This window comes from Phacochoerus africanus, chromosome X, assembly GCF_016906955.1.
Source record: "Phacochoerus africanus isolate WHEZ1 chromosome X, ROS_Pafr_v1, whole genome shotgun sequence".
In the NCBI taxonomy this organism is placed as follows: domain Eukaryota; kingdom Metazoa; phylum Chordata; class Mammalia; order Artiodactyla; family Suidae; genus Phacochoerus; species Phacochoerus africanus.
The window spans coordinates 17411877-17437033 of NC_062560.1; the positions used below are offsets into that span (position 1 = coordinate 17411877).

At 50.2% G+C, this 25157-nt stretch overlaps 2 protein-coding genes across 2 annotated transcripts in view; one reads left to right on the forward strand and one right to left on the reverse strand.

The window, feature by feature from the left end:
* Positions 1–10515, forward strand: part of CDKL5 (cyclin dependent kinase like 5) — a 211845-nt gene extending 201330 nt beyond the window's left edge. The window contains exon 16 of the mRNA XM_047764305.1: positions 10319–10515. Within this exon, the coding sequence (XP_047620261.1) occupies positions 10319–10415 (97 nt within the window). The 3' untranslated portion in view covers positions 10416–10515. The remainder of the gene's footprint in view (positions 1–10318) is intronic.
* Positions 350–23859, reverse strand: RS1 (retinoschisin 1). Its single transcript, XM_047764306.1, has 6 exons — positions 23787–23859; positions 14302–14327; positions 12702–12807; positions 4909–5050; positions 2473–2668; positions 350–615 (listed from the first exon to the last, which is right to left on the reverse strand). The coding sequence occupies exons 1-6, from the start codon at positions 23836–23838 to the stop codon at positions 463–465; spliced, it is 675 nt and encodes a 224-aa protein (XP_047620262.1). The 5' UTR covers positions 23839–23859; the 3' UTR covers positions 350–462.
* Positions 23860–25157: the final 1298 nt, after the last annotated feature.

Genomic DNA, 25157 nt, shown 5'->3' on the forward strand with positions numbered 1-25157 from the left:
ATGCAAACTATATTTAAAAAAAAAGAAAGGGGAGTTCCCGTCGTGGCGCAGTGGTTAACGAATCCGACTAGGAACCATGAGGTTGCGGGTTCGGTCCCTGCCCTTGTTCAGTGGGTTAACGATCCAGCGTTGCTGTGAGCTGTGGTGTACGTTGCAGACTCAGCTCAGATCCCGCGTTGCTGTGGCTCTGGTGTAGGCCGGTGGCTACAGCTCCGATTCGACCCCTAGCCTGGGAACCTCCATATGCCGCGGGAGCGGCCCAAGAAATAGCAACAACAACAACAACAACAACAACAAAAAAGACAAAAAAAAAAGAAAGGAAGAAAACCAAAGAAAGAAAGATGTCTTCTCTGCCCAGCTCTGCATTGAGTAGAGCCTGTAAGATACAGCCCTGTTGCTCACAGCGGTAGATCAGCGGTCGCCCGGCTGCTCCACGCCCTCCGCACCCTGGCGGGCACCCCGTCAGGTACACTTGCTGACGCACTCCAGCAACTCCATCCGGATGGCAATGCGCACGTGCCAGCCCAGCGGGATGAGCCGGATGAAGCGGGAAATGATGGGGGGCCGTAGCAGGTTCTGGACTGTGGAGGTTCGGTCTGAGTTTCCATAGAAAACCTAAAGAGAGGAAGTCCTGTCACCGTCACAGCAGGGGAGAGAAGGAAGCCAGACTCCAAGAGCGGGCCCCAAGTTTTACCCCTGGAAAATCTCCGTGTTTAAAGGGCAGAGAATTGGCTGATGCCCCCCCAAAATCTGACCTTGAATGATTGTCAGCACCTCCACACTCTTGTTATCAACGTAAATGAATTAAAATTAGATAACAATTGACTTCCTCCGTCACACTAGCTGCAATACTGTATGTGGTTAGTGGCTGCCACATTCGACACTGCCCATAATAACCTTTCCTTCGTTGCAGAAAGTTCTGTGGGATTGGATCGCTCTGATAGAAAATGCCTCGATTCTTATCACCAATTTTGTGATTTAATCCTTTGCATTTCAACCAGAATTTCGAAAACAATCACATCACTCATAAGAAAGGATGTTCCCACGTTCCAAACGTATCCAAAGTGGAGCTCAAGTGAAAACTTGTGAGCTGGCTCTGAAGTTGGGAGCCACAGCTTGATTCTGTGGGTCCACTGGATACAAACGGCAAGTGCTTTTTAGGCTTGGAAAAAAAATGGTTTTTAAAAAGAAAACGGGATAAAAACGAGAGAGAAGATTCTCGAAGTGGGAGAGCAGTGCCCAAAATAGACAAAGGGGGTGCTTCCTGTTTTTTGGGCTCTAACATAGTATGATACGATGGCTGTTAACAAAAGGTATGGTAGCTATTTGCTACATTTTCAAAGAAACTATTCTTTGCACTCTTTCCAGAGTCCTAGTGCTCTGCACGATGACACTGGAACATTTCATTTTTTTTCCGGGATTATCTCCTGAGAAAAAAATCTGGCTGCCACATTCACTTCACCCATACACAAAACAAGAAGGATCTCAGCTGCCTGGATCTTGCTTTTGTTTCTTCCCAATAGCAACACCCACACCCCCTTCTCTAAGTTGTTTGCCCTTGAACCTTTTCAAGTCAGAAGCCCCATGAAGAGGGAGGATTGGAACAGGCTCCTCCAGACAACTGCCGAGGGGAGCGCTTCTTTGCAAAGAACTGTCAAGGCCTTCAGAAACACAGGCAGAACTTGAACGGGAATTCTCAAATCTTTTTGAAAAGCCAACTAATAACAAAAACGAGACAATTTCCTATTGTGTTCAAACTCCTCGAAATCTCGACCCATGAATGTCTTGCGGTACACATTGTCATCAGAGTACAGAGCCTGCTGAAGTTCAGCTACACATCTTCTTAACCTGAGAAAATGTCCAGATGTGCTGGGGGAAGTCCTGACTCGCACACAAAAGGGCAGTGAACATTTCCAAACAGCTCGCGAGGTTTTAATTCATTGCAAATAACACGCAAGCCTTGGGTCTCAGCCCTCAGACATTGGCCTGATATATAAAGTTGCTCAAAGCTATAGGTGACTGCTCAGCTGGAATCGTTTGAACTGTTTACACAGTCCAGTGGCTAACTTGTTGAGATTGTCGGTCTCAATCAATAGTAGTGAGAGGCCATACCCACGTGAAGGGACGGGGACCTAGCCGCATCGGTAGTACATCAAGTCCTGCCTACGCAACCAACCGTTCGAAGTCCAATGAGTTTGGCCTAATGCAAACAGCTGGTCTGGATTATTCAAGCAACTCTATGCTGATGTGAATATCAGACAAAGAGACTCACCCGCAAACACACTGTGTTAGGCACCAGAGAGCCAAGAAAAGACGCCTGCCTCATCGTCAGAGAGCAGATCGGGTTGTAGGGAGAAGGCGAGGATGACCCACCACGCCTTGGGGCCAGTGTCCCGACAGAGGAAGGTCTCAGGAACACAGGGAGCGGGGTGGGGGGTGCGCTGAAGGTGGTTTGGGCTAAGCCCGACTCACCCGGTTGTTTCCAGTCTGGTCCTTATAGTAAATCCAGTTCAGGCTCTCATCGGTCCTGTACTGCACGCTGTACTTGGTCATCCACTCATCGATGTCACAGCGGCCCTGGGTGAGAATCCCTGAAATCACCTTGACCTCCTTCAGATCTATCTGTAACCACTGGCTGCTGTCCTGGAACTTGGAGAGCCAGGCGCACCTGCGGCAGACACGGCGCGTCACCGGGAGCCTCTGCCCATGGAAGAGGTGGGAGGCGGTGCACCAGCACCCGAAGCGCCCCCACGAAGCTCGGGGCGTCAGAGCTGCAGTCTGTTAAGCACCCAGAGGCTCGTCTCCAGGAAGTGTCCGGCCTCTGTGGTACGGGTCTCCTTCTCTCTCCCTGCACCTCCACTGCCCCGGGAAAAAGCACCGGATTCAACTAATTGGTCAAAGAAATGCCTTCAGGTGTAGCCGAAGGCATGGCTGACCATCGCACACGCCAGCCCCTCCCTCTTTGTTAGTCTCTGCTGATGTTCTTTCTCCAGAAATGTCTCTTTTTTTTTTTTCTGTCTTTTTGCCATTTCTTTCTTTTTTTTTTTTGTCTTTTGGTTGTTGTTGTTGTTGCTATTTCTTGGGCCGCTCCCGCGGCATATGGAGGTTCCCAGGCTAGGGGTTGAATCGGAGCTGGAGCCACCTGCCTACGCCAGAGCCACAGCAACGCGGGATCTGAGCCGCGTCTGCAACCTACACCACAGCTCACGGCAACGCCGGATCGTCAACCCCCTGAGCAAGGGCAGGGACGGAACCCGCAACCTCGTGGTTCCTAGTCGGATTCGTTAACCACTGCGCCACGACGGGAACTCCTCTTTTTGCCATTTCTTGGGCCGCTCCCGCGGCATATGGAGATTCCCAGGCCAGGGGTCTAATTGGAGCTGTAGCCCCCGGCCTACGCCAGAGCCACAGCAACTCGGGATCCGAGCCATGTCTGCGACCTACACCACAGCTCACGGCAACGCCGGATCCTTAACCCACTGAGCGAGGCCAGGGATCGAACCTGCAACCTCGTGGTTCCTAGTCGGATTCGTTAACCACTGCGCCACGATGGGAACTCCCAGAAATGTCTTTAATGTCATCCTATTCATACCTCTCTGCGTCTCCGTCAGGTGCTGTCCCTGCTGGCTCTCAGGGAACGCCTGCCGTGTGCAGAACCTGGAACCAGGGGCTTGGGAAGGGCTTTTCACAATGGTAAAGCCAACCAGCTACTGAAGGAACTGCTGTTATTTTTCAGTTATATCCCTCGTAAGTTGTGGAAACGTGTGTGTGTGTGTATGAATTACCTGTTTGGGACTCAGCCCTTGGCTGCCTTCTTATCCTTGACATGTCCCTTGGGCGCCTCCTGACTCTTTACGTTCATCCCAGAACGTCTCTAAATTCCGAGAATCAGTTGCCAGCTAGACAGCTCCTCCTGGATGCCAGACGGCATCTCAAATACAACATGTCTAGAAAGAGCTCCTCATTATCCCTCCTCACCCCTTCCTTCCACTGTGCATCTCCCTGAATGCTACCCCCTTCCCCTCTGTCACCTCAAGCACCCAATCCATCTCTGGGCTTCATCTCCAGATGTTTCTCAAGGCCATTTACTTCCCTCCATTTCACCACCACCACTCTGACTCGTGTCACCTGGACAGCTACCATAGCTGACTTCACTAGTCTCCCTGGATTCCTCCCACCCCTACCCCACACTCAACAGCTCTTCCCACAAGAGCCAGATTTTACTTAAAACACAACTGATTGTGATATTCCCTAACGTTAAAGCCTTCTCTGGTAGCGTCTGCTCATGGTCTCCCAGTACCGTCTTCCCATCTTCCTTTGGTGATAGAACCCCTTGAGTTCCCGTCGTGGCGCAGTGGTTAATGAATCCGACTAGGGACCATGAGGTTGCGGATTCGGTCCCTGGCCTGGCTCAGTGGGTTAGGGATCCGGCGTTGCCGTGAGCTGTGGTGTAGGTTGCAGATGCGGCTCGGATCCCTCACTGCTGTGGCTCTGGTGTAGGCCAGCGTCTACAGCTCCTATTGGACCCCTAGCCTGGGAACCTCCATATGCCGCAGGAGCAGCCCAAGTAATGGCAAAAAAACAAACAAACAAAAGCCCCCTCTGGTGCTTCAAGTGAATCCAGTCTTTCATTGTCTCCTCCACAGCACCCATCACACTTAGCAGGTGACTCACTGGATGACAATGTGCTTAGAGGCCGCCCCCCCTCCCCAGTCGATGCGCTCCCCGAAGCTGAGGCGCTCACCCACCGTGTTCACTGCTCCACCCACCGTCCTTGGCACGTGTAGGGCCCTCCGTCAATATGTGTGGAAGAAATAAATGCATGCTGTGTCGTTCATTTATCACACAGACCTACGTTTTCAAATCACATGGAAAAAAAAAATCACCTGAGCCACCCGCCCTGCTTACCCAAAGCCTTGACTGTTGAGCCGGGCCTTGTTGGCAGTCCACGAGGAATACCAGCCCACGTACTGCTCCAGGTTGGAGCAGGTAATCTGGTCTGGTGTAACCTCTCCTGACTCGAACCCCAGGGGCTTATGATACGGGCATTCTGGGAAAGGAGGAAAACCCCATTAGAACACAAAACATGACATGATCGAAAGGACAAATACGACGCTCTCATGGGCACTTGGGGTGGGGGTGGAGGGCGTCTTCCCTGTCCGCGCCGTGCCCACGTGCGCCAGGGGCAGAACCGGGTCTTCGTCCTCGTCCTGCTCCTGCGTGAAGCGAGTGAAGATGAAGGCAAGGGACTGCCGCAGAGACACAACGTTCACATTCACAAACGCGGAGGGGGGAAGCTCTCTGGCAACCTCCCTGGAGGTGGAGGGCGGCCGGGGAGTTGTGAGAAATGCCTCGTCTCCTCCACAGACTTAGAGGCCTGCAAACCGAGAGGTTCGTGGCAGAATGTCATACTTAAATGCCATACTCTTTATTTTCCTCATTAACGCGGGTTAGCCATCCCAGATGATGGCATCAGGGTCCCTCATTGTCCCCAGACAGCATAGGATGCCAATTATAGGAACAAAACAATGGTGAGAGGCAAGAAGGGCAATTATATATTGAGACTGACTTCCCACTTGTAAATTGCAGTTTTCTCACTAGTCTAATGAAAAAAAAGGGGGGGGGTGACATGTGCCTCAGTGGCTTGAATAAGGAATGGTTGAAAGGAACTGCTTTTTCCAAATGAGAATAGCTGAGGTGGGTTCTTGTGTGTTCATTGTCTGCTGCTTCTCATGTATTTCCTCTCACACTGAGTGTGGAGTTACCTGGTCGGAGACTGCCGATTGTCAGCCCGATATCCACTGTCCCCTTCTTTTTGACTAAAGAACCCTCCCTCATTTTGTTGGGTGCAGCAGTGTAGCCAGCTAAAACAACCGCCTTTCCCAGCCGCCTTTGCAGTTAGAAGTGACCACGTGACACCATTTCTGACCCATGAGATGTAAGAGGGTGTCTGCTGGGGACTTCCCATCAGATTTTGCTTGCCCCCCCTTTCTTCCCGTTACCAGGAAGGAAAACCTGATGGCTGGTGCAACAGTAGCCCTCTTGCACCATGGGGGCGAGGGCAAGAGACCCAAAGAGACCTCAGCCCTGATATGCTTAAGCAGCTCCTTACCCCTAGTGGTACCCATGTGAGTCAAAGCAAACCTCCTATTTCAATAAGCACTATTTAGGGGGTCTCTTATTTATAACCAAACCCAGATTCTACCTGAAGTTCTTTAGAAAACAAATGATAAACTTAGGCAGGTAGGATACCTTCTCCTAGTTTTCCAGTTGTGAAGGATAAACTTCAAGTAAGGCAGTTTGGAGGACTTTCTTTCCACGTGTAAATTCTGAGTTGAGATTGAAAAGCCAAGTGTGTTTCCTGGGGCATCATCACTTTCCACAGTAAAATGAGTTGCTGAGGCCTTTCCGGTGGCTGATTTTCAAAAGTCAGCAACACAGAATGAAGCATGTGAAAGCCTGAACGCCATCCTGAGGCTCCAGAATGCTTGCAGGGTCATTCATGCCCTGTCCCCAGAGGCTGAAGACAGAGGACAGCCTCAGGCCTCTGGCCAGGGGGTGCAGCTTAACTGCCTTTCTGCCCAGTGCGCCACAGGAATAGGGCCAACTCCCAGCAGCTGCTGCAGCTCAGTGGGGCTGGAGATGAGGGGACAGCATTTATAGTTTATCAGGTGCCTGAAGCTTGCGGAGGGGAGGGGGGCATTAAAATACTTTCCATTCCTAGGAGAGGGAATAGGAGTGCTTTCTGGGCCACTCCCTCCTGCCTTGTGTGGCCCCGTCATCAGGGGGCTTGTTAGGAATGCGGTTTCCAGGATCCGCCCCCAGAGTGGCTGCATTTGTACCAAGCATGCTTTGGAAAGCTTGGCCTGCCAGGGAAGGCCCTTTGTTGGCTGGAGGGTTCAGGGAGCTTGGTGCCTGTGGGCCTTGGGGGCTCCTCCACCTCCTTAACTCCCCTCTGACCTGGAAGACAAGCCCAGCCTGTGCCACAGGAAGGAGGGACGAGGCCCCCGCATCGGAAAGCTGGGTTTCAGTTGGGCCCTCGGTTGCCACTTAAATTCTAACCCTGGCTGTCTCTGAGGCCTCTCCGTCCTGCACCTCCCTGTCCTTGCTCCAGAGGCACCAGCTCGGAGGGAAGAGGCAGAGGGGGAGGAAAAGCCACGGCCGCCTCTCCTGATTGCTTTATTCTTGGGCATTTTGCTCTTATTTTCCCCTCCTATCTCTTTCGCCATCTCTTCCCAATTAGCCCTTCAAACAGTGAAGAGTTGGAACTGCAGGGGCCTGGCCAGTGGCAATGGCCTTGGAGGCCTGCAAGGGCTTGTCCAGACATGGATCCTGCCCACATTCTCCAGGGGAGGTGATGAGTCGCCATCGCCATGGCTTTAGCTGGCGTCTGGAGCAATGCCCCACTCCCAGGCCCCAAGCTCCATCTCATTGCCCCCTGCATATTATCCAGGTGAATAGGTCCACCTGGGTGACCCGAAGATGCTTCACACTCGTATGTCCAAAACTAAGCCCTTTCAGCCTCCAAGCCCCAAGCCAGCCCCCATGCAGTACTCCTGTCTCAGGCACTGATGCTTCCAGCCACCCAGCTGCCAACCCAGAAACCCGGTGTTTGGGCTTAAGGCACAAAGCAGAGAGTCCATGCTGTATCTCAGCCAGGGAAGCACCTGGAAAGGTATACAAGTGCTGATGCTTGGACCGTATCCCTAGAGTTTCTGATACCATTGGTCTGGGACAGCACCTGGCCATGGGGTGATGCTGCAGGTGATGTTAATGGGCAGCCAAGGTCAAGAACGCCTCTTTAGAGTCAATTTGACCTGGGGTTGGATCCCACCCTGCCTCTGCGTGAGTTTAGGCAAGCGGCTTCACCTCTTTGGGTCTCAGTTTCCTCATCCGTGACATGGGCACAGCAGTAGTCCCTGCCCCCATCAACTTGGTTTGGGGTTAAGTGAAACAGTGTTTGCAAAGTCTGTAGTGCCTGGTCAAAAAGCAGCAGCTAATACCGGTGTGATAGGTGAATTTGTGAGAGGATATTAATATCTTGAGTTGTATCTTCCGTTTTTATGGTGGAGACTCAAGGGGGGCGTGGAACCTAACATCCCCTACCCGAGTCTGTCCTGCTGCTGTCGTCCTCGCGACATCTCCCTGAGAAGGTCAGCTTCCTGTTTCTGAAGGTTTGGGGTCTCCTTGCCTCAGGAAGGAACCAGCCGCACACGCATGCTTGCCTGTGATTTGGGAGGGAAGCGTGTTGACAGCCCAGCATCTCTCAGGCGTATGGATTTGGGAAGGTCTGGGCCTCAACAGGAATGAGCCGACGGTCCCAGAGGAGGTGGCTGGAGGCTTTGGGCTTCGGCCCTTGCTGGGGGCGGGGGCAGCGGTGGAGGCCCAGGGCTGGCGGCAGGGGCCTGTGGCCAATGGGGCAGTGGTTCCTCTGAGGGGGCTCGACCAAGGCCGGGGCCTGGGAGCTCTGAACTCCTGACCCTCTCAGGAGACTTGGGAAGGTCCCCAGGATGGAGTTGGTTTCGAGGGAGCAGAGCCATCCACAAGGTGCCTGAGCCTGGGGCCTGTCCCCAGGCCGCCCTCGCAGGCAGGACGGTGGGGGTGGGGGTGGGGGGCAGGGTCCAAAGGGAAGGGGAAGACCCTCAACCAACCGTCTTGTCCGTAGCCTCCTCACAGCCAAAGGAAACCTCAAACCAGAGTTACAGGAACCTGGGGAAATAGCAGATGTCACACTAATGCCCCACCCGAGTGCCCCGGAGTGAAGGGCGCTCCAGGCCCATTATCGCGCTTCTCCAGTCTCCTCCGCCTCCTTCGCCTTCACTGCCGCCTGTGCTCGTCCTTCGGACCTCTGCCCACTTCCCCTGCCCGCCCTGAGCTGGGCAGGGCCTCCAGGTGCTGCCTGCCACCCCTCTCCCCCCTCAGCCTGCACCTGCCCCTTACGGCGGTGAGCTCACGGCCAGCTCCCCGCGTCTATCTCGCTCCCCGCCCTGGCTCTGAGCAGAGCAGCATATGCCTGCGTGCTCTGGGCCCTCAGTAGACAGTGACCGGAGGGTTGAGTGGAGGGGCGAAACTTCATCACCCGTCTGGGGTGGCCACTGGGTATAAGCAGAGAAAACGACAGAAATAGGAAGCAGAGAGCACTGTCCCCGCAGCAGCCCGGGTCGCGCGACTCGGATGCGGGTTTGATCCCTGGCCCGGGAACGTGCACGTGCTGCAGGCGCCGCCAAAAAACACACAGACAAAAACGGAAAGTGTCAGTTAAGTCGGCCCTGGCATTAAGCAACATCAACAGTGTTGCCAGGTGGGGAATGGGCTGTACGCCCACAAAATGACATTAAGGGACCCTCCTCCCACACCCGGAACACGTCCTTCCCAAGCTTGCTCCCCAGCGCAGGCTTGTTCCTGTGAGCTGTGAAGCCTCTTTCCAGACTTGTTTTACTCTCAAGGGAAAACCCGCATCTTCTGTGGCGCAAGCGTCTCTTCCGAGTGATGATTTGGTAATCGCTGGATAAAGCCATGGTGATCATGCCCTGCCAGTGCAGGCTCTGCACACCGCACACACCAGCCCTCGTTACTCAGTAGGTCATTTCTCCATGTGTGGGAATGCCGTCCAGACACACTTAGAAAGGAACACAAAGCCATCGGGGCCATTCCGGACGAGAGCCATGGGACCATGCTTACGCGCCTGGGTTAGACTTGAACCTATGTGATGATGTAGCAGAATACGAAATAATATTTTTTCCTGGTCTCTCTTTTTTTAGGGCTGCACCCTTGGCATGTGGAGGTTCCCAGGCTAGGGGTCGAATCGGAGCTGTAGCCGCCGGCCTACACCACAGCCACAGCAACGCCAGATCCAAGCCACATCTGCCACCTACACCACAGCTCTCGGCAATGCTGGATCCTTAACCCACTGAGCAAGGCCAGGGATCGGACCCTCATCCTGGTGCATGCTAGTTGGGTTCGTTAACCTCGGAGTCATGATGGGAACTCCCAGAATATTTATAGACGAAAAGAGTATAAACTTGAATATGATATGGAAATACAAAACCTGGAATATCAATAAAGCGTTGAATCATTAGGTTTCTTAGGCTTTAATCCCTTCCCTACCCTCTGTCCCCCTCTCAGAGTGACGAGGTGATCTTGGCTCGACCCTGGAAAAGACAGACCTTAGAGTATAATAGCCTTAAGCTGAAGGTTAGGAGGCCGTACTGCCCCGGGCCCGTCACTTTGGGCTCTGTGGGGCAGTAACAGCCAGTGTGCCGCTGGGATCCCTTCCTGGCAGCTCTGAATGACCCTCCTGTCCTTCTGTGCTTTCTAGGCTCTTCCTCCCTCCTAAGGCGAGCCCTCGTGGAAGGGCTCCATCTCGGCGTCCAGAGAGACCAGGCAGCGTTCTTGACCTTCCCATGAGGATCTGAGCACTGACAGGCAAGCGAATTCTGAAAGGCTGTGGCTAGTTCTGCTCCCCTGAAACATTTCTTTCATGGAAAAACCAATAACATTAACGAATCAACCATCTAACGCTACGCTTGCATTTTTTTTTCCCCCTTCCTGGGAATATCTGTGTTGTTCAAACAAAACAAAAACAACCGTGGGGAGAGGCGAATGCTTAAGCTAAAAGAATTTCTGATTTCAGAGCTTCAAGTTCACGGCAGCTGTGTAGGGGCGAGAGCCCGAGGGGCCCGGGGCATCTTGACTAGAGTTCCTCAAACACACAGCCCTGCTCGGCTGCACACTTGGCTGGGTCCGTGAAGCCAATCTGCATAAATAATCTCTTTTCAGTTTCTTCTTAGAAAGCGCTTCCTTGGACTGGCATTCCAGTAGGTCTCCGTCTCTATGAAGAGAACATTTGTTTCCACTAAATGGTAAACTCCTCCAGCGTAGAGACAGTCATTTCAGTTTTGTCTCCCTATCAGCACACAATAGGCACAGGATGAACGAGGGCGGCATTGAATTCTAAGCGGATTGTGAAGGAAGGTGCTTCAGGATTGACTGGGCCCATCACCCCAGCCCTGAAGGGCTGCGGAGCTCAGGCCCCGGAGCTCAGCGGGACGTCCCTCCCTTGGTGGAGAAGCCCTCGGCCTCCTTCCAGAAGACTGAGTTTGAAAACCAGTGCCTACCCCCTTAGTAAATAGGAAAACAGAGCAGTAAACGCTTTCACAGACCCCCCCCTTCCCCCGCGATTTTCTATTTTAATGCAAATGTAACGAAACAATGCAGAGAAGCTCTCATCCTACACCCAAACCTGTCTGCCAGAGCTATTAGGAGGCGATTATGTAAAGTGAATGACGTGGCGTGGCAGCATCTTAACCCTGGAAAGAGATGGCAAGGACAGCTGCAGCAAAGGAGCCTCTGAATGGTGCTAAATACTGAGCATCGCACCCGTTCGATGGGCCGCCCGAGCCTCTGAAAGTCCGTGGGAGCTCTTAGGAGGCAGGAAGAAAAGGAGCCCCAGCTCGCCGGGTCCAGGACAAAATGCTCTAATGCCGCATGCATTTCTATGCCTCGTAGCAGCTCCTTGGAGCAGGGTCCGCACACCGTGGCCCTTGGGCCACATGTGGCTCAGCGCCTGTTTGTGTCAGTGAAGTCTGACCGGAGCACAGCCATGCTCAGGCATTTCCATGTTGTCGCTGGCAGCTTTCCGGTTGAAGGGTTGAGACCATAGGGCCCCCAGGGCCACGGATATGTACCTCCCGGTCCTTTACTTATGGCCGGTTTGCTGGCCCCTGCCTCAGAGGAAGGCATTCAGAATAGTCAGGAAAAGCTGTTTATGCTGCAGAACAAACTGTTCCAGAAGCTTCAGAGGCTTAACGCACACAACAAAGGGTGATTTTTCACTCAGGTGATTCATCCATTGTGGGTCCCGCAGGGCTTGACTGAGGGGAAGCCACTTTGTCAGGCAGGGACAGGGACCTCATTTGCGAGGAGACACGGCTCCCTTGACTGGAACCGCTGGGTGAGCCCCCTGACTGCGAGGGGGCCGGGGATGCTGGTAGTTTGGTGGCAATAGATCTCCAGGCACAGTAGTATTACCTCCACCTGACAGAAGAAGGCCAAGGCCCGAGTCCCAAAGGTAAAAAAACAATGCAGCCGGGATTCCGACTCCGGTCTTTCTGCTTCGAGAGCCTGTGAGCGTCTCAACACTGCCACTTACCAGTAGTTTATTTTCGATAAATTCCATTAATCGCTTTCGTTGAAAGTTAGGTCCCATCTTACCATCTCACCAAGGCCAAGTGGAGATCCAGGAAGCTATTCAGCTATTCTTTTTGGTCTCTTTTTTTTAGCGCCCGCACCCGAGGCATATAGAGGTTCCTGGGCTGGGGGTCGAACGGGAGCTACAGCTGCCGGCCTACGCCAGAGCCACAGCAACATAGGATCCGAGCCGTGTCTGCGACCTACACCACAGCTCAAGGCAACGCCGGAGCAGTAACTCACTGAGCGAGGCCAGAGGTCGAACCTGCGTCCTCTTGGATGCTAGTCAGGTTCATTTCCGCTGAGCCACGACGGGAGCTCCCAGAAAGCTATTCTGAACACTGCTATCAGTGCAGTTCGTTGGAGCAGCGGCCAGTGAGATTGGAAGCTCAGAGGCCACCTGGAGAAAACCCAGAGCGGTGCGTTCAGGGGTGTAATTCATCAGGGTTGAAAGAAGAAGGAGAAACAGGGTGTTCCCAAGGCTCTAATGTCTCAGGAGAGGGGACACTCACCCGGTATGCAGTCTAAGGGGGTGGTGCCCGCAGACCACAGGGCATTGGCGCCTCCTTGGCAGTCACACTTGCACGCTTTGTTGTACCAGGGGTCCTCACCCTCATCCTGCGGGAAGCCAGAGGGGCAGGGGCATCAGAGACGTCGTAGGCGAAGGCAACTGTGGTCAGCATCACGGGAAAAATTTGGGTTTGAAAACTTTGATCATGCATTTTTCTTTTGTGTTTTCTTTTTTGGCCGCCCCACAGCATATGGAATTCTGGGCCAGGGATCAGATCCAAGCCACAGTTGTGCCCTATGCCGCAGCTGCAGCAACACCAGATCCTTAATCTACTGTGCCAGGCTGGGGATCAGACCTGTGTCCTGACGCTGCAGAGATATCACCAGTCCCGTAGTGCCACAGCAGGAACTCCTGTTCATTCATTTTGAACTTCCCCTGTTGCCTAGAGCCTAACAACCCGGCTTACCTCTGCGATGGCTTGGGTTCTGGCCCTGGAACTTCCACATGCTGTGGGTACAGCCAAGCAGTTAAACAAACAAACAAACAAAACCCTCCCCCCCCCCAAAAAAAAGAACTCGTTCATTCATTTCCTCTTGTCTGTGGTGGCTTTCACACTTACAATAGCGCAACTGAATTATGAATCCAACTTAACACACAGAGTCGCCACTCATCCTTTGAGTCTAGAGAAACAAATGTTTGCCTCCTTGGGTGACCAGCTGAAAATCTCAGACACACCCACGTAGAAGGCAAGGTTGACCCCATTATAGTTATCTGCAGGGGCTTGGGGAGCCCCTCTCGGAGGTCGAGCTCCTCATATCTCCTGGAGGTCCCTTCTGCGGATCCCATTGTAAAAGGTACTGGATTCAAGATTACACCGACTGATTTAAGACCTGGTTTGCTTGCATTCTCTCATTAAAACACCAGTTTTGGAGCTTCCCCTCGCCCAGATAGAATGTGCTGTCGCCACCACCAAAACAAGACAAAACAAATTTTTAAAAACCCAAACTTTAAAAGTACATTTAAAATTTTGCTTTTATTTTTTTATTTTATGGCCACACCTGCAGCATATGGAAGTTCCCAGGCCAGGGATAGAATCCAAGCCACAGCTGTGACCTACACCACGGTTGCAGCAACGCTGGATCCTTAACCTACCACGACAGCCAGGGATGGAACCCACGCCTACACAACAACCCCAGTCACTGCAGCTGGATTCTCAACCCATTGTACCACAGCAGGACCTCTTAAAAGTACATTTCTGTTTTTCTTTTTACGGCCGCACCCACAGCATATGGAAGTTCCCAGGCTAGGGATCGAATCAGAACTGCAGCTGCCGGCCTATACCACAACCCCAGCAATGCCAGATCCAAGCCACACCTGCAACCTACACCACAGCTCCCAGCAAGGCAGGATTGTTAGCCCACTGAGCAAGGCCAGGGATCAAACCAGAATCTTCATAGATATTATGTCAGGTTCTTAACCTTCTGAGCCACAACAGGAACTCCAAAAGTATATTTTTAAAAAAGTGATAATCCTGTACATTGTTTTTGGCTAGAAAAATCCTCAAAAACAGTATCCATATGAATTCCAGCCCTTTTACATACCTCCGTAGACGATAATCCCAGGGTGGCTGAGCAAAAGGACAAGAGAAGAAAAGTCAAGTTAAAAAAAGAGAAATTCAACAAATGATTCATTACACGGACAAGCGAAATGAAAACAGTCACACAAAAGTTAACAAAGCCCCTTTTGGAAGAAGCCAAACAAAGTGAATACGTGCCAGGAAAAACATCCACAGAGTCTGAGAAACTAGGGACGGTAAAATAAAACAGAAAGACAAGGATGATGAGGATTATTTTTGTTCATTATAGAATTTTGGAAAATACATTAATGTTGCAAAGAGAAAATAAAAAGCACTTTTTTTTTTTAACACCAAAGGTAACACTGTCAACATCTTATTGTAAATCTCTCCTGTCTCTTTACTTTGCATTTTTTTTTTTGGTTTTTTGTTCTTTTGGCTGCACTCATGGCATATGGAAGTTCCTGGGCCAGGGACAGCAGTGACCTATGCCACAGCTGTAGAAACGCCAGATCCTTAACCCACTGTGTTGGACCAGGGATCAAACCTGCTCCACCATAGCAATCTGAGCTGCTGCAGAGATAACACCAGATCCTTAACCCATGGCCCCACAGTGGGAACTCCTATTCTCTGCATATTTTTAAGAACCTGTTTGAGAAGCTATCTGAGCAATGCTGTCGGTTTACGACAGCTGTATTCCACTTAACCTTTTCACTGAGAGTTTTTCCCTTGTTCATTGTCCATCACTGTCATTATCACGGCTCCTGGTGTCTGCCCAGTGTGCTCTTCAAAAGCTGGTTCCCAGTCCTCCCACTGCGGCACATTCCAGTGAGTTAGAAAATTTTTTCTTGGAGTTCCCGTCGTGGCTTAGCAGAAACGAATCTGACTAGCATCCATGAGGACACAGGTTTGACCCCTGGCCTCGCTCAGTGGGTTAAGGATCCGGCGTTGCCGTGAGCTGTGGTATAGGTCGCAGATGCTGCTTGGATCTGGCGTTGATATGGCTGTGGTGTAGGCCGGCAGCTACAGCTCTGATTCGACACCTAGCCTGGGAACCTCCATATGCTGTGGGTACGGGCCCTTAAAAAAAAACAACACCCCCCAAATTTCTTCTTTAGGTTTGTCTGCTATCTTCATGAACTATCAAACCACAAAGTATAAATACTGTATAAATGACGTGGAGAAATTGAAAATGTGCAGAACTGAACAGAAAACTAACACATAACCTATCTTTATAGAAGTATGAGTAAATAGAATGAATACACAATTTAATAGGAAAAGCGTTTGTATGTATTCGCATCAGCTGGTTGTTTCAAGCTGCACTGTTCCCGGAAGTAGCCACTAGTCCCATGTCGCCACTTTAAATTCATCACATTAATAAAATTAAAAATGTAATCCCCCAGTCACTGCAGCCACAGTTCAAGTGCTTCCTGGCCACATATGGAGAGTGGCTGCTCCACCAAACAGCAGAGATACAGAAGGTTGCCATCATCATCGAAGTTTCTGGTAGACGGTGCTGGCTACAGGCACCAAAGCTCCATTTCCATTTTCGGGGTGTTTTTTGGCTGCACATGCTGTGTGGAAGTTCCTGGGCCATGGATTGAATCCGGGCCACAGCAGCAACCCAAGACACTGCAGTGACCGTGCTGGATCCTTAACCCTCTGTACCACAGGAGAACTCCCATTTCCCTTTTTTTTTGTCTTGTTAGGGCCATACCTTCGGCATATGGAAGTTCCTGGGCTAGGGGTCGAATCCGAGCTACAACTAAGGCCTAGGCCACAGCCGCAGCAACGCCAGATCCGAGTCACGCCTGTGATCTACGCTGCAACTTGCGGCAACACCGATCCTTAACCCACTGAGCAAGGCCAGGGATCAAAGCTGCATCCTCATGGATACTAGTCAGGTTCTTAACCCGCTGAGTCACAACGGGAACTCCCCATTTCCCAGTTTCAACCAAACAAATACCTTTATTTCTTTTCTGATTATAAGAGCAACACATAACCTTTTATAAAAATCTGAAACAAAACCTGAATGTAGACAGTAGAAATACAAGTCCCTCCCTAACCACTCTCCTATCTAAACATTGAATCTGATGCCCACCAAAAACTTTGGGACTCTAAATTTTAGAGAGTAAAGGAATGACGTCATCTTTTTCATCAGAATTATCAAGCCCTTTTTTTCAAATTGTACCTCTATTTACACAATACATAGATGTACATTCCACACACCACTTTTGCTCATCCATTGTGAGCCTGGCCCTGCCCCCAGAGGGCTCGAGGACCCAGGAGGAGACAGGTCACTGGATGATGCGCCTGGTGAGCACTCTGCTGAGTGAGGCATAGGCTGAGGGAGCATTTTAGCCTGGGCCCTTGTCCCCTGATGATTCATTCCTAGAGACTCCTTGGTCCACCTGCTAAGGCCAGAACTGGCCCTCCCGGGTAGCGACAAAGGTTAGGGAGCACCATCTTGGTAGGCAGCCAAGCCCTGTGCTGGCAAAGGAAGTTTCCAACAGCTTCTTACTCTCACATCCAATGGACTCTTCCCATCATGGACTTTCCATCTGCAGGCTGCTATGTTGGGTGCCGTCCGTCCCCACCCATCTGCCTTTAGCTTCCACCACACGGCTCGCCCGCTTTCCCCGCCACTCTAAAGAATCCTTCTCTGTCCCTCTCAAGAGCTCTGCTTCCTCTAAGTCCGCACAACCCCCCATTAATGTTGCTAAACCCAAGATCCCTTCGCATGCATTGAATGGCTTGTTATCTCCCTGTAGATGTGTCTTACTCTCTGAAACCAGATCCAACCAAGTGTGGGCCAGGTCTTGAAGCAGCCTGAGCTCTCATATGTTGCTAGGAGGGGTAAGCCGTTACTCTAACCTTTGGAAAAACTCTTGGGCAATTTATACGTAGGCAGGACATATATGTGCCCTGTGACACAGCACGTCCATTCCTAATTTCTTAACACTGGAAAGGCATCCCTAGGTTCTCCAACAAACAAAACCATGTACGAGATTATTTGCGGCAGCAGTTATTTGTAAAAATCCCAACCTGCAAACACTCCTATGTCCGTCAAGAGTAGAATGGATGCACGTGGTGGATTCACACGGTGGAACACTACCGCAGTGAAAAGGGACCGTCTACAATGCCATGCCACAGTAGAGCCACCTCGCACAAACAGTGCTGAGTGGAAAGTCGCGTCATGAAATGAACCTACTAGGAGTTCCTGTCGTGGCGCAGCGGAAACGAATCCGACTAGGAACCATGAGGTTGCAGGTTGGATCCCTGGCCTCGATCAGTGGGTTCAGGATGCGGCGTTGCCATGAGCTGTGGTGTAGGCCAGTGGCTATAGCTCGGATTGGACCCCTAGCCTGGGGACCTCCATATGCCACGGGTACGGCCCTATAAAGACTAAATACATAAATAAAATGGACATACTATATGAATCCATGTAATTTTTTTTTTGTCTTTTTGCCTTTTCTAGGGCCACTCCCGCGTTGAGTTCTGTCACTTGATCTGAATGCTGGTTACTTGAGCATGTTTAGTGGTGAAAATCCCCTGAGCTGTACACTTGCTTGTGTTCTTCTGCATGTACGTTATACTTCAGGACAAAGTGTTTTAAACACTGAACTCATTACCTCCTTCCTCAGAGTGTTGTTCTTTCTTTCTTTCTGATCCTACCAAAGGCTCCACCATCCACCTACCACCCTGTCCGCAAACCTGGGACGCCCAGTCGCCTCTTTTTCCTAACCCCCCGCGTCCATCTCCCCGGGGCCGGCTCTCCCCTCCACCCCCACCCTCTCTCCCCTGGATTCTCTCCTTCCCGAAGAGTGAGGTCTTGCTCAGCCATCCTCCACGCTGCCAGTGGGATGGAGTGCAAACAGGACTGGGTCACGTTCCTGCTCCAAACCCTTTGATGGCTCCCCTTTACCATGGCCCCCATTTCCCCTCTGGCATTTACTAGTTGTATGACCACATTGCTCCATTTCCTCCTCTCTAAAAAGAGCGTGATAATAATGTGTCCTTGAAAGGGTTGCTGCGATCTATCTCCAGCCTAACTCTCCAAATGTATTTTTTGCACACTCTGTTGCTTGCAATTCATCACATGGACCAGGCTGGTTCATGCCTGCATGCCTCCGTCCGTATGATTTCTTGGCCTCAAATGCCTTCCCCTCCCAACGTTTCCTCTTGCTTATCTGCTTCCCTACAAAGAGGACGTTTTCTGCCCCTCATGTAGAACTTACCAGTTGCTCTGGCCTTTGCGTCCTGTCTCTTTCTTATCCACAGGTTCATCTAAGCCCTTGTACAGTTATAGAAATTGACATAAAAGAGAGCTGATAAGGACTGGTCCCAAAGCATTTGTTCATTAATTTTCACTGAGCATCAACTATATTCTAGGCCCAACGTTAGATGCTGGAAATAAAGCAGGAAAAAAAAAAAAACAGGAAAAAAAAAATCCGCAGGTACTCTTAGGACTTACAATCTCATGTGGGGGGGGAATAAATGAATAAAATATATGGTATGTGAAAGGATGATGACTGCTATGGGGAAAAATGACAAATCAGGGAGACAGGAGGACAGAGAATGGTACATCTCGGCCGAGGGAGGGCTTCAATGAGGAGGCGATGTTGGATCAAGACCTAAAGGAGGGGAGATCCCTGTGGGCGGGACATCTGGGCCAAGTCCGTGGCATGTAAAGACCTTGAGCCGGGCCAGCGCTTGGCATGTCACCTAGGGGAGAGATGATGGCGGCTTGGCCTGGGGTGGCAGCCGTGGAAGTGCCGAGAAGTGGCTGGAGGCTCACTGTCTTTGGAAGGTAGTGCCAATGGGATTTGCTGACCGATGATATGGGTGTGAAATAGAGGGTCAAGGCCTGAGTGCCTAGGAAGACAGAGCTACCACTTCGGGGAGGGCCTTCAGGGGAAGGCCCAGATAGGCTGGGGAGGGGGTGCTCTGAGCGCCTCTCAGTTACTGGGTACATGGATTCATAATGTCAGTCCCGCAGCTGCTCCCCAAGAACTGCGACACAGATGAGCATTTGGCACCCACTTGATTCCAGGGCAGGTGACTCAGGAAACACCGGGCTCCACTCCACCTTCCAGAGACGCTGGGACGGTGGCAGTGAGGAAAGGCCCTGTCACTTGGGCAAACAAGTCAGTTGTGCCAAGACATTCTTTTGGTGGGGGTGGGGGGGCAAAGGTGAGGCGTGTTCGTCACCTGCAGAGTGGCCTTGAGAACCAAATCAAAGCGGCCCAGAGGCTGCTTCCTGTCCCTGAAGAGGGTCTCTGCAGCCACATCGAAGCAAACCCAGGGGGTCAGTTGGGGCCTCCTCTGATTGCTGCGCCATTCAGGGTCTTTGCCTTATGGGTGAGCCCCCGAGGGGTGTCAAGTTCTGCAGAACCAAAGCAGAAGGCCAGAAGGAAAGGGCAGGGAGGTTTCTCCCTGTGGAGAGGAAGACACCCAAGAGGAAAGCCTGGCTTCAGAGCTCAGTCCTGTGCTCAGCAGATTCCCGGCGGTGTTACCCCTGCCAGGCTCCTCTCCCCAGAAAGCCTTTGTCTGTAGGCAGCCTGGGCTTCTGAGACACCAGATCTTATGGAGATGAGCAGAGAGAGAAGGAACAAGAAGCATTTTACAGGAAAAGCTGTCATCAAGGGACCAGCAACATGGCTGCTGTCGGCCCCCAAATGGTGGAATCACCCCAAAGCTGGCGAACACAGGCAGGAAGTGTGTTTGACCACAACATCTCATGACGCCAGCAAACAGCCTTGGTGGAATGAGCAAAAGAAAACAGGTCAGGCGTTAAAGAAAAAAGGCTCAGATTTCGATTACGTGGTTGCCTATTTTTCTCCCCGCTTAGATCGTCTTCACGATTCCTCCACGTGACAGGTGTCCACCAGAGGGTCCGCGCCACCTGCCACTCACCAGCCTTAGCTTTATGCGGTTCGGGCCCAGTCTGCCCTTTTGCTCCAAGGGCCACTCCGTAGAGAAACACTTGTTCCCGCAGCAAGAAAAGTCAAGGACGCCTATTTCTCCAAATGTACTTTGCAAGTCCTTAGGGCGGACTATTTCAGTCGGTTTGATTGGATGTCACTAAATCTGGCGTCTGCCTTCCCGTGGAAACAGGTGAAGCCAAGGAGAAAAGCATAAAATGATGAATGATAGAAACTGTCTATAACTAGCTTCCAATCTACTTTGAGAAACAAGACAGGATTAAAACAGCAGGCTGCAATCATGTCCCTCTGGCGAAGAAGAAAGAAGGAAATTGCTTCTGGTGTGAAAGTGTTACTATTTTAGGCGACAGGCACATTCAGGGGTAAAGCTGGTATCTGTACATGCCTCAACACAGAGGAATCTCAAAAACATATGCCGAGAGAAAGACATAGAACCGTGGTTTGTATGACTCCGTTTAAATGAAGTGTGAGAAGAGGCAAATCTGTAAGACACAGGGTAGTTCGGTGCTTGCCAGGGGCTGGGGGAGGGAAAGATGGGGAGAGGGTACTTTGGGTCTACTGGTTTCTTTGGGGGGTGATGAAAACGTTCTAAAATTCGATTGTGTGCGCCACAAATTTGTAAATATACTGAAAGGCATTGAATGGAATTCAATGGGTGAATTTAATTTAATAGTGTGTAAATTACATCTCAATAAAGCTGCTTTGAATGAAAAAAAACCCTGCTGTCCCTGATGGCTGACACACCTGCAAGGAGGGCCACACTCACCTGTAAGGTGAGGCTTGATGATTTTTTGGCTTGTTTTTATAGAAGAGCCATGACCAAGCCACGGAACAATATAATTTTGTCACATAGATGTTTTTAAAATCCTCCTTGGCACGGAATCCCAAATGTACAATGCAAGATAAATAGAAGCCTGCCTCTGTTAAGAGACACCAGTAGTGCTTTACTGTAATAATTTGTGTATTCCCAAATGACCCTTCCTCCAGCGCTTCGCAGTGCAGTCAATCTATTTACCTTATTTCACCATAACAGAAACAGCAAAGAGTACATTAGAGAAAGAACCTTTTTCTTCGGATTCCCAGTTGGGTAGGACACCTCTTTCCCCCAAGTATTGGCCTTATTTCTCTATCTTGATTGTAAGCTTTTTTTTTTTTTTTTTGTCTTTTTTCCTTTTCTAGGTCCGCTCCCACGGCATATGGAGGTTCCCAGGCCAGGGGTCAAATCGGAGCTGCAGCCGCCGGCCTACACCCCAGCCACAGCAATGCGGGATCCGAGCCGTGTCTGCGACCTACACCACAGCTCACGGCAATGCCAGATCCTTAACCCACTGAGCAAGGCCAGGGATTGAACCCGCAACCTCAATGTTCCTAGTCGGATTCATTAACCACTGCGCCACGACGGGAACTCCTCGATTGTAAGCTATTAAGTGCAGCGATTGTGTCCTGGAGCCTCCCTGCAGCTCAGGGTAAAGCACACATAGGTCGCCAAGCCATGCTGGCCGCTTGGGGGTGGCTGCTTTCCTTTGATGCCCCGCAAGGGTGGAGGGCCTGGGTTAGGTGGGCAGGAGAATGTAAGTGTCTCAAGCCTACCTGCTGGACCACATTCCATTCCACCTGGACAGAAGGGATTCTCTGCTCTTCGTGGAAATTTCTGGAGCTCCCCAGCCATGCACAAAGATTGATAAGCTATAGAACAGGAAAGAGTGCTGTGCTCTGTCCCTCCCGAGAGCATGCCTGTTATTACAGATATCCCCTGACCGAGCAGGGCTCGTGGAAAAGGGGCCTGATAACGTTTTCTAGGGCTTATTCCCATTTAGGGGTCTTGGAGCAAGGCTGAGAGACTCAGCACTGCGGACCGAGGATCTACCAGGTATGCGAAGTTCCTGTACAACGTTTGGTCCATAGCAGGAACTCAGAAACGAGTTCTTGAACGGACATGTGGATTCCTGAATGAACCCATGGATGACTGAACCCCAATGCCAATCCCAAATAAGAAAAATCTGATGGTGAGCCCTGGGGCTATCTGAGAACCAAGGGTATTGGGACCTAAGCCTTGAAAGGCTCTGCTTAGATTTTCTTGCTGAGGAAAGGGCAAGGAGTAAAGGGAAAACAACCACCTCTCCAAAGCATCTTAAAGTATTAACAGTTTCTGGGACGAGTTGCTGACTCTTAATTGCAGGGGTGGGGGAGGCGGACAGACAATTAGTCTAAATGATCCCCGCTTAAAAATATATCTTGCGGGTTTGCAAAATGACCTTGGGGTCTTTCCAGATATTGAAAAGTGCGACTAAATAACAAGTCATAAGATTAAGGAATCATGGGACTGTGTATTCTACCAATAAAATATAATGAGAGAGTAGAGAAGAGAATGATTTAAACCAGGAATTCTGGCCCTGTGAGTTTCATCACCTCCGTCTCCCAGGTGATTGGCAGAGCGGAGAGCCCGCCTCCTTCCTGCCCTGCTTATTTATTTCCGGTAAGGAACAGGGATACATGATGGGCACCAAGAGGCAATCTCTAATGCCTGGACTCGATGTAAAAAGGGATTCTGGGAGTTCCCGTCGTGGCTCAGTGGTTAACGAATCCGACTAGGAACCATGAGGTTGCAGGTTCGATCCCTGGAGTTCCTCTGTGGGTTAAGGATCCGGCGTTGCCGTGAGCTGTGGTGTAGGTTGCAGACCTGTATCAGATCCCACATTGCTGTGGCTGTGATATAGACTAGCGGCTACAGCTCGGATTCGACCCCTAGCCTGGGAAGCTCCGTATGCCACAGGTGCGGCCCTAGAAAAGACCAAAAAAAAAAAAAAAAAAGGGAATTCTGATTGATGGGTCTTGAGTTGAGAGAGGCATGAGAGAACATTATTTCAAAGATTGAGAGAGAATTTAAAAGTGGAATTGCATGCCATTTTAGAGCTTTACCTTGAATTTCTCCCTATTTAAGCATCTCACTCCTGCCAGGGCTATATTTAGAAATTTTAAAATGATTGAGTATTGAGTCTTTGGGGATTCCTGACTCTCAGCTGGATTATGCTTTCTATTAGTGTCCAGTGGTTTCGGCGTTTTATGCTAATCCATATTTAAACTAGGGTGACCTCACATCCCGATTTGCCTGGGACAGTCCTGGTTTACACCCGTTGTCCCAGCAGTATTATTAATAGCATCCTCTTCCACTGGTAATAGTGTCCTGGTTTGGAAGATGAAATTCTATAATCCTCTAACTTTGACTCCTAAAAACTTTCAAGAATACACTGCACTTCCTTATTAATTGTTGCCATTTATAGCTATTTTGTACAATTTCTGAGAGCCTTCCTTCTTTCTGTCCCATTTTAAGCATCCTCTGAACTTTAAAAGGCTCCTCACAGGACCGGAAAGCCAGTGGTGAGACAAAGAGGACCTCATCATATGAAGACAACTGTCGTTCATTAATACCACATGTTAATTAATTAGCATGCCTTGCTAATTGTTAATATCCTAATTATTCTGGCTGCATTTCTATTCATCAGCTGTATGATTAATTCAACTGTGTTATGAAGTATTTAACGCGTGCTAATGGTTCGACAGCACATACCTTCATAGCCAAAGAGAAGTAAAAACAAGAAGCCTTCTATCTTGCGTGGCATTCTCCCCTTGTCCTTGGCTGCTGCTCTTCCTTATCGAAGTGGAGAGCTTCCCTAGGAACAGGAGCTTAACTTGAGCACTGGCCTCATTAAGCATCTTATTCCATTTAGCTCTTAGGGCTTTGGCTGAGCCCGGACAAGTTAACCCACGTCGTTACCTGCCTCAACAAGGAGGTCTCTGAGAAGAAGCCGATGTCAACTGAGGTCGGTTTAGCAAAGGAAGCTACTGGCTTTATTCTATCTTTAAATGTAAGGGAAGCAGTGGAGGAAAATAGAAACTGGAATCAGAAGACCCGGGTCTTAATCCTTTCTCTGCCATCATATTCTAGTAAGTGACCTTGAGCAATTTCCTGCCCAATAAGCACTAACATTCTTGAATTCTGTGAAAAGGACCTGGATTCCCTTCTCAGAAAGCAACTTGGCATCATGTCTACAGCTAATTCTCTCAGGAAAATACTAAATTCGGGGTGTGTGGGGGGGAACAGTGACCCACGAAGGCTGACATTGCTGTGTTAATTTATAAGAAGACAAAATTGGAAACCATCGACCCAGCCAAGGTTAAGGGTTCAGGGCAACAGGCAGGGTTAAGAGCACAGTTTCCCAAGCCAGACTGGGGGCAAATCCCTGCTCGACCAGTTGTTATGTGACCTTGGGAAAGGTACTTAAGGTCTCGGTGCCTCAATTTTCCCACCTGTCGGAGGGTGATGATAATGCCAGCTTCACAGAATTTGAGACTTACATGGGCTAATACACATAAAAATGCTTAGAATAGTGTTTAACATAATTAGATGATATTATACAGCTATTAAGAATAAAATTGATGGGGGGGTGAAGGGGGAGTTATTTAATGGATACAGAGTTTCAGTTTTCCAAGATAGAAAAGTTCTGGAGAGCTGTTTGACAACAATGTGGATGCATTTAGCATCTCTGAACCATGCCCCTAAACACAGTTCAGATGGTTTAAAAAAAAGTTAATAAAGTGATTCTAAGAACAGGGATAATCATGTGTTATACTTCTGAGTTAGAAAAGGAGGCATATTTACACGCCATATGAGCAAAACTATGTAGAAAAATACTGTTTTCCCTTCCCTTTTTTAGTTCTCCACCGCCGCTAGCCCACCTCAATCCCCAGGATCTCAGACACCTTTACTTCATTCTTCTTGTCAACGATGAAAAATGTCAATATTAAAAAGATAAGGAGGAGTTCCCGTCGTGGCGCAATGGTTAACGAATCCGACTTGGAACCATGAGGTTGCAGGTTCGGTCCTGCCCTTGCTCAGTGGGTTAACGATCCGGCGTTGCCTGTGAGCTGTGGTGTAGGT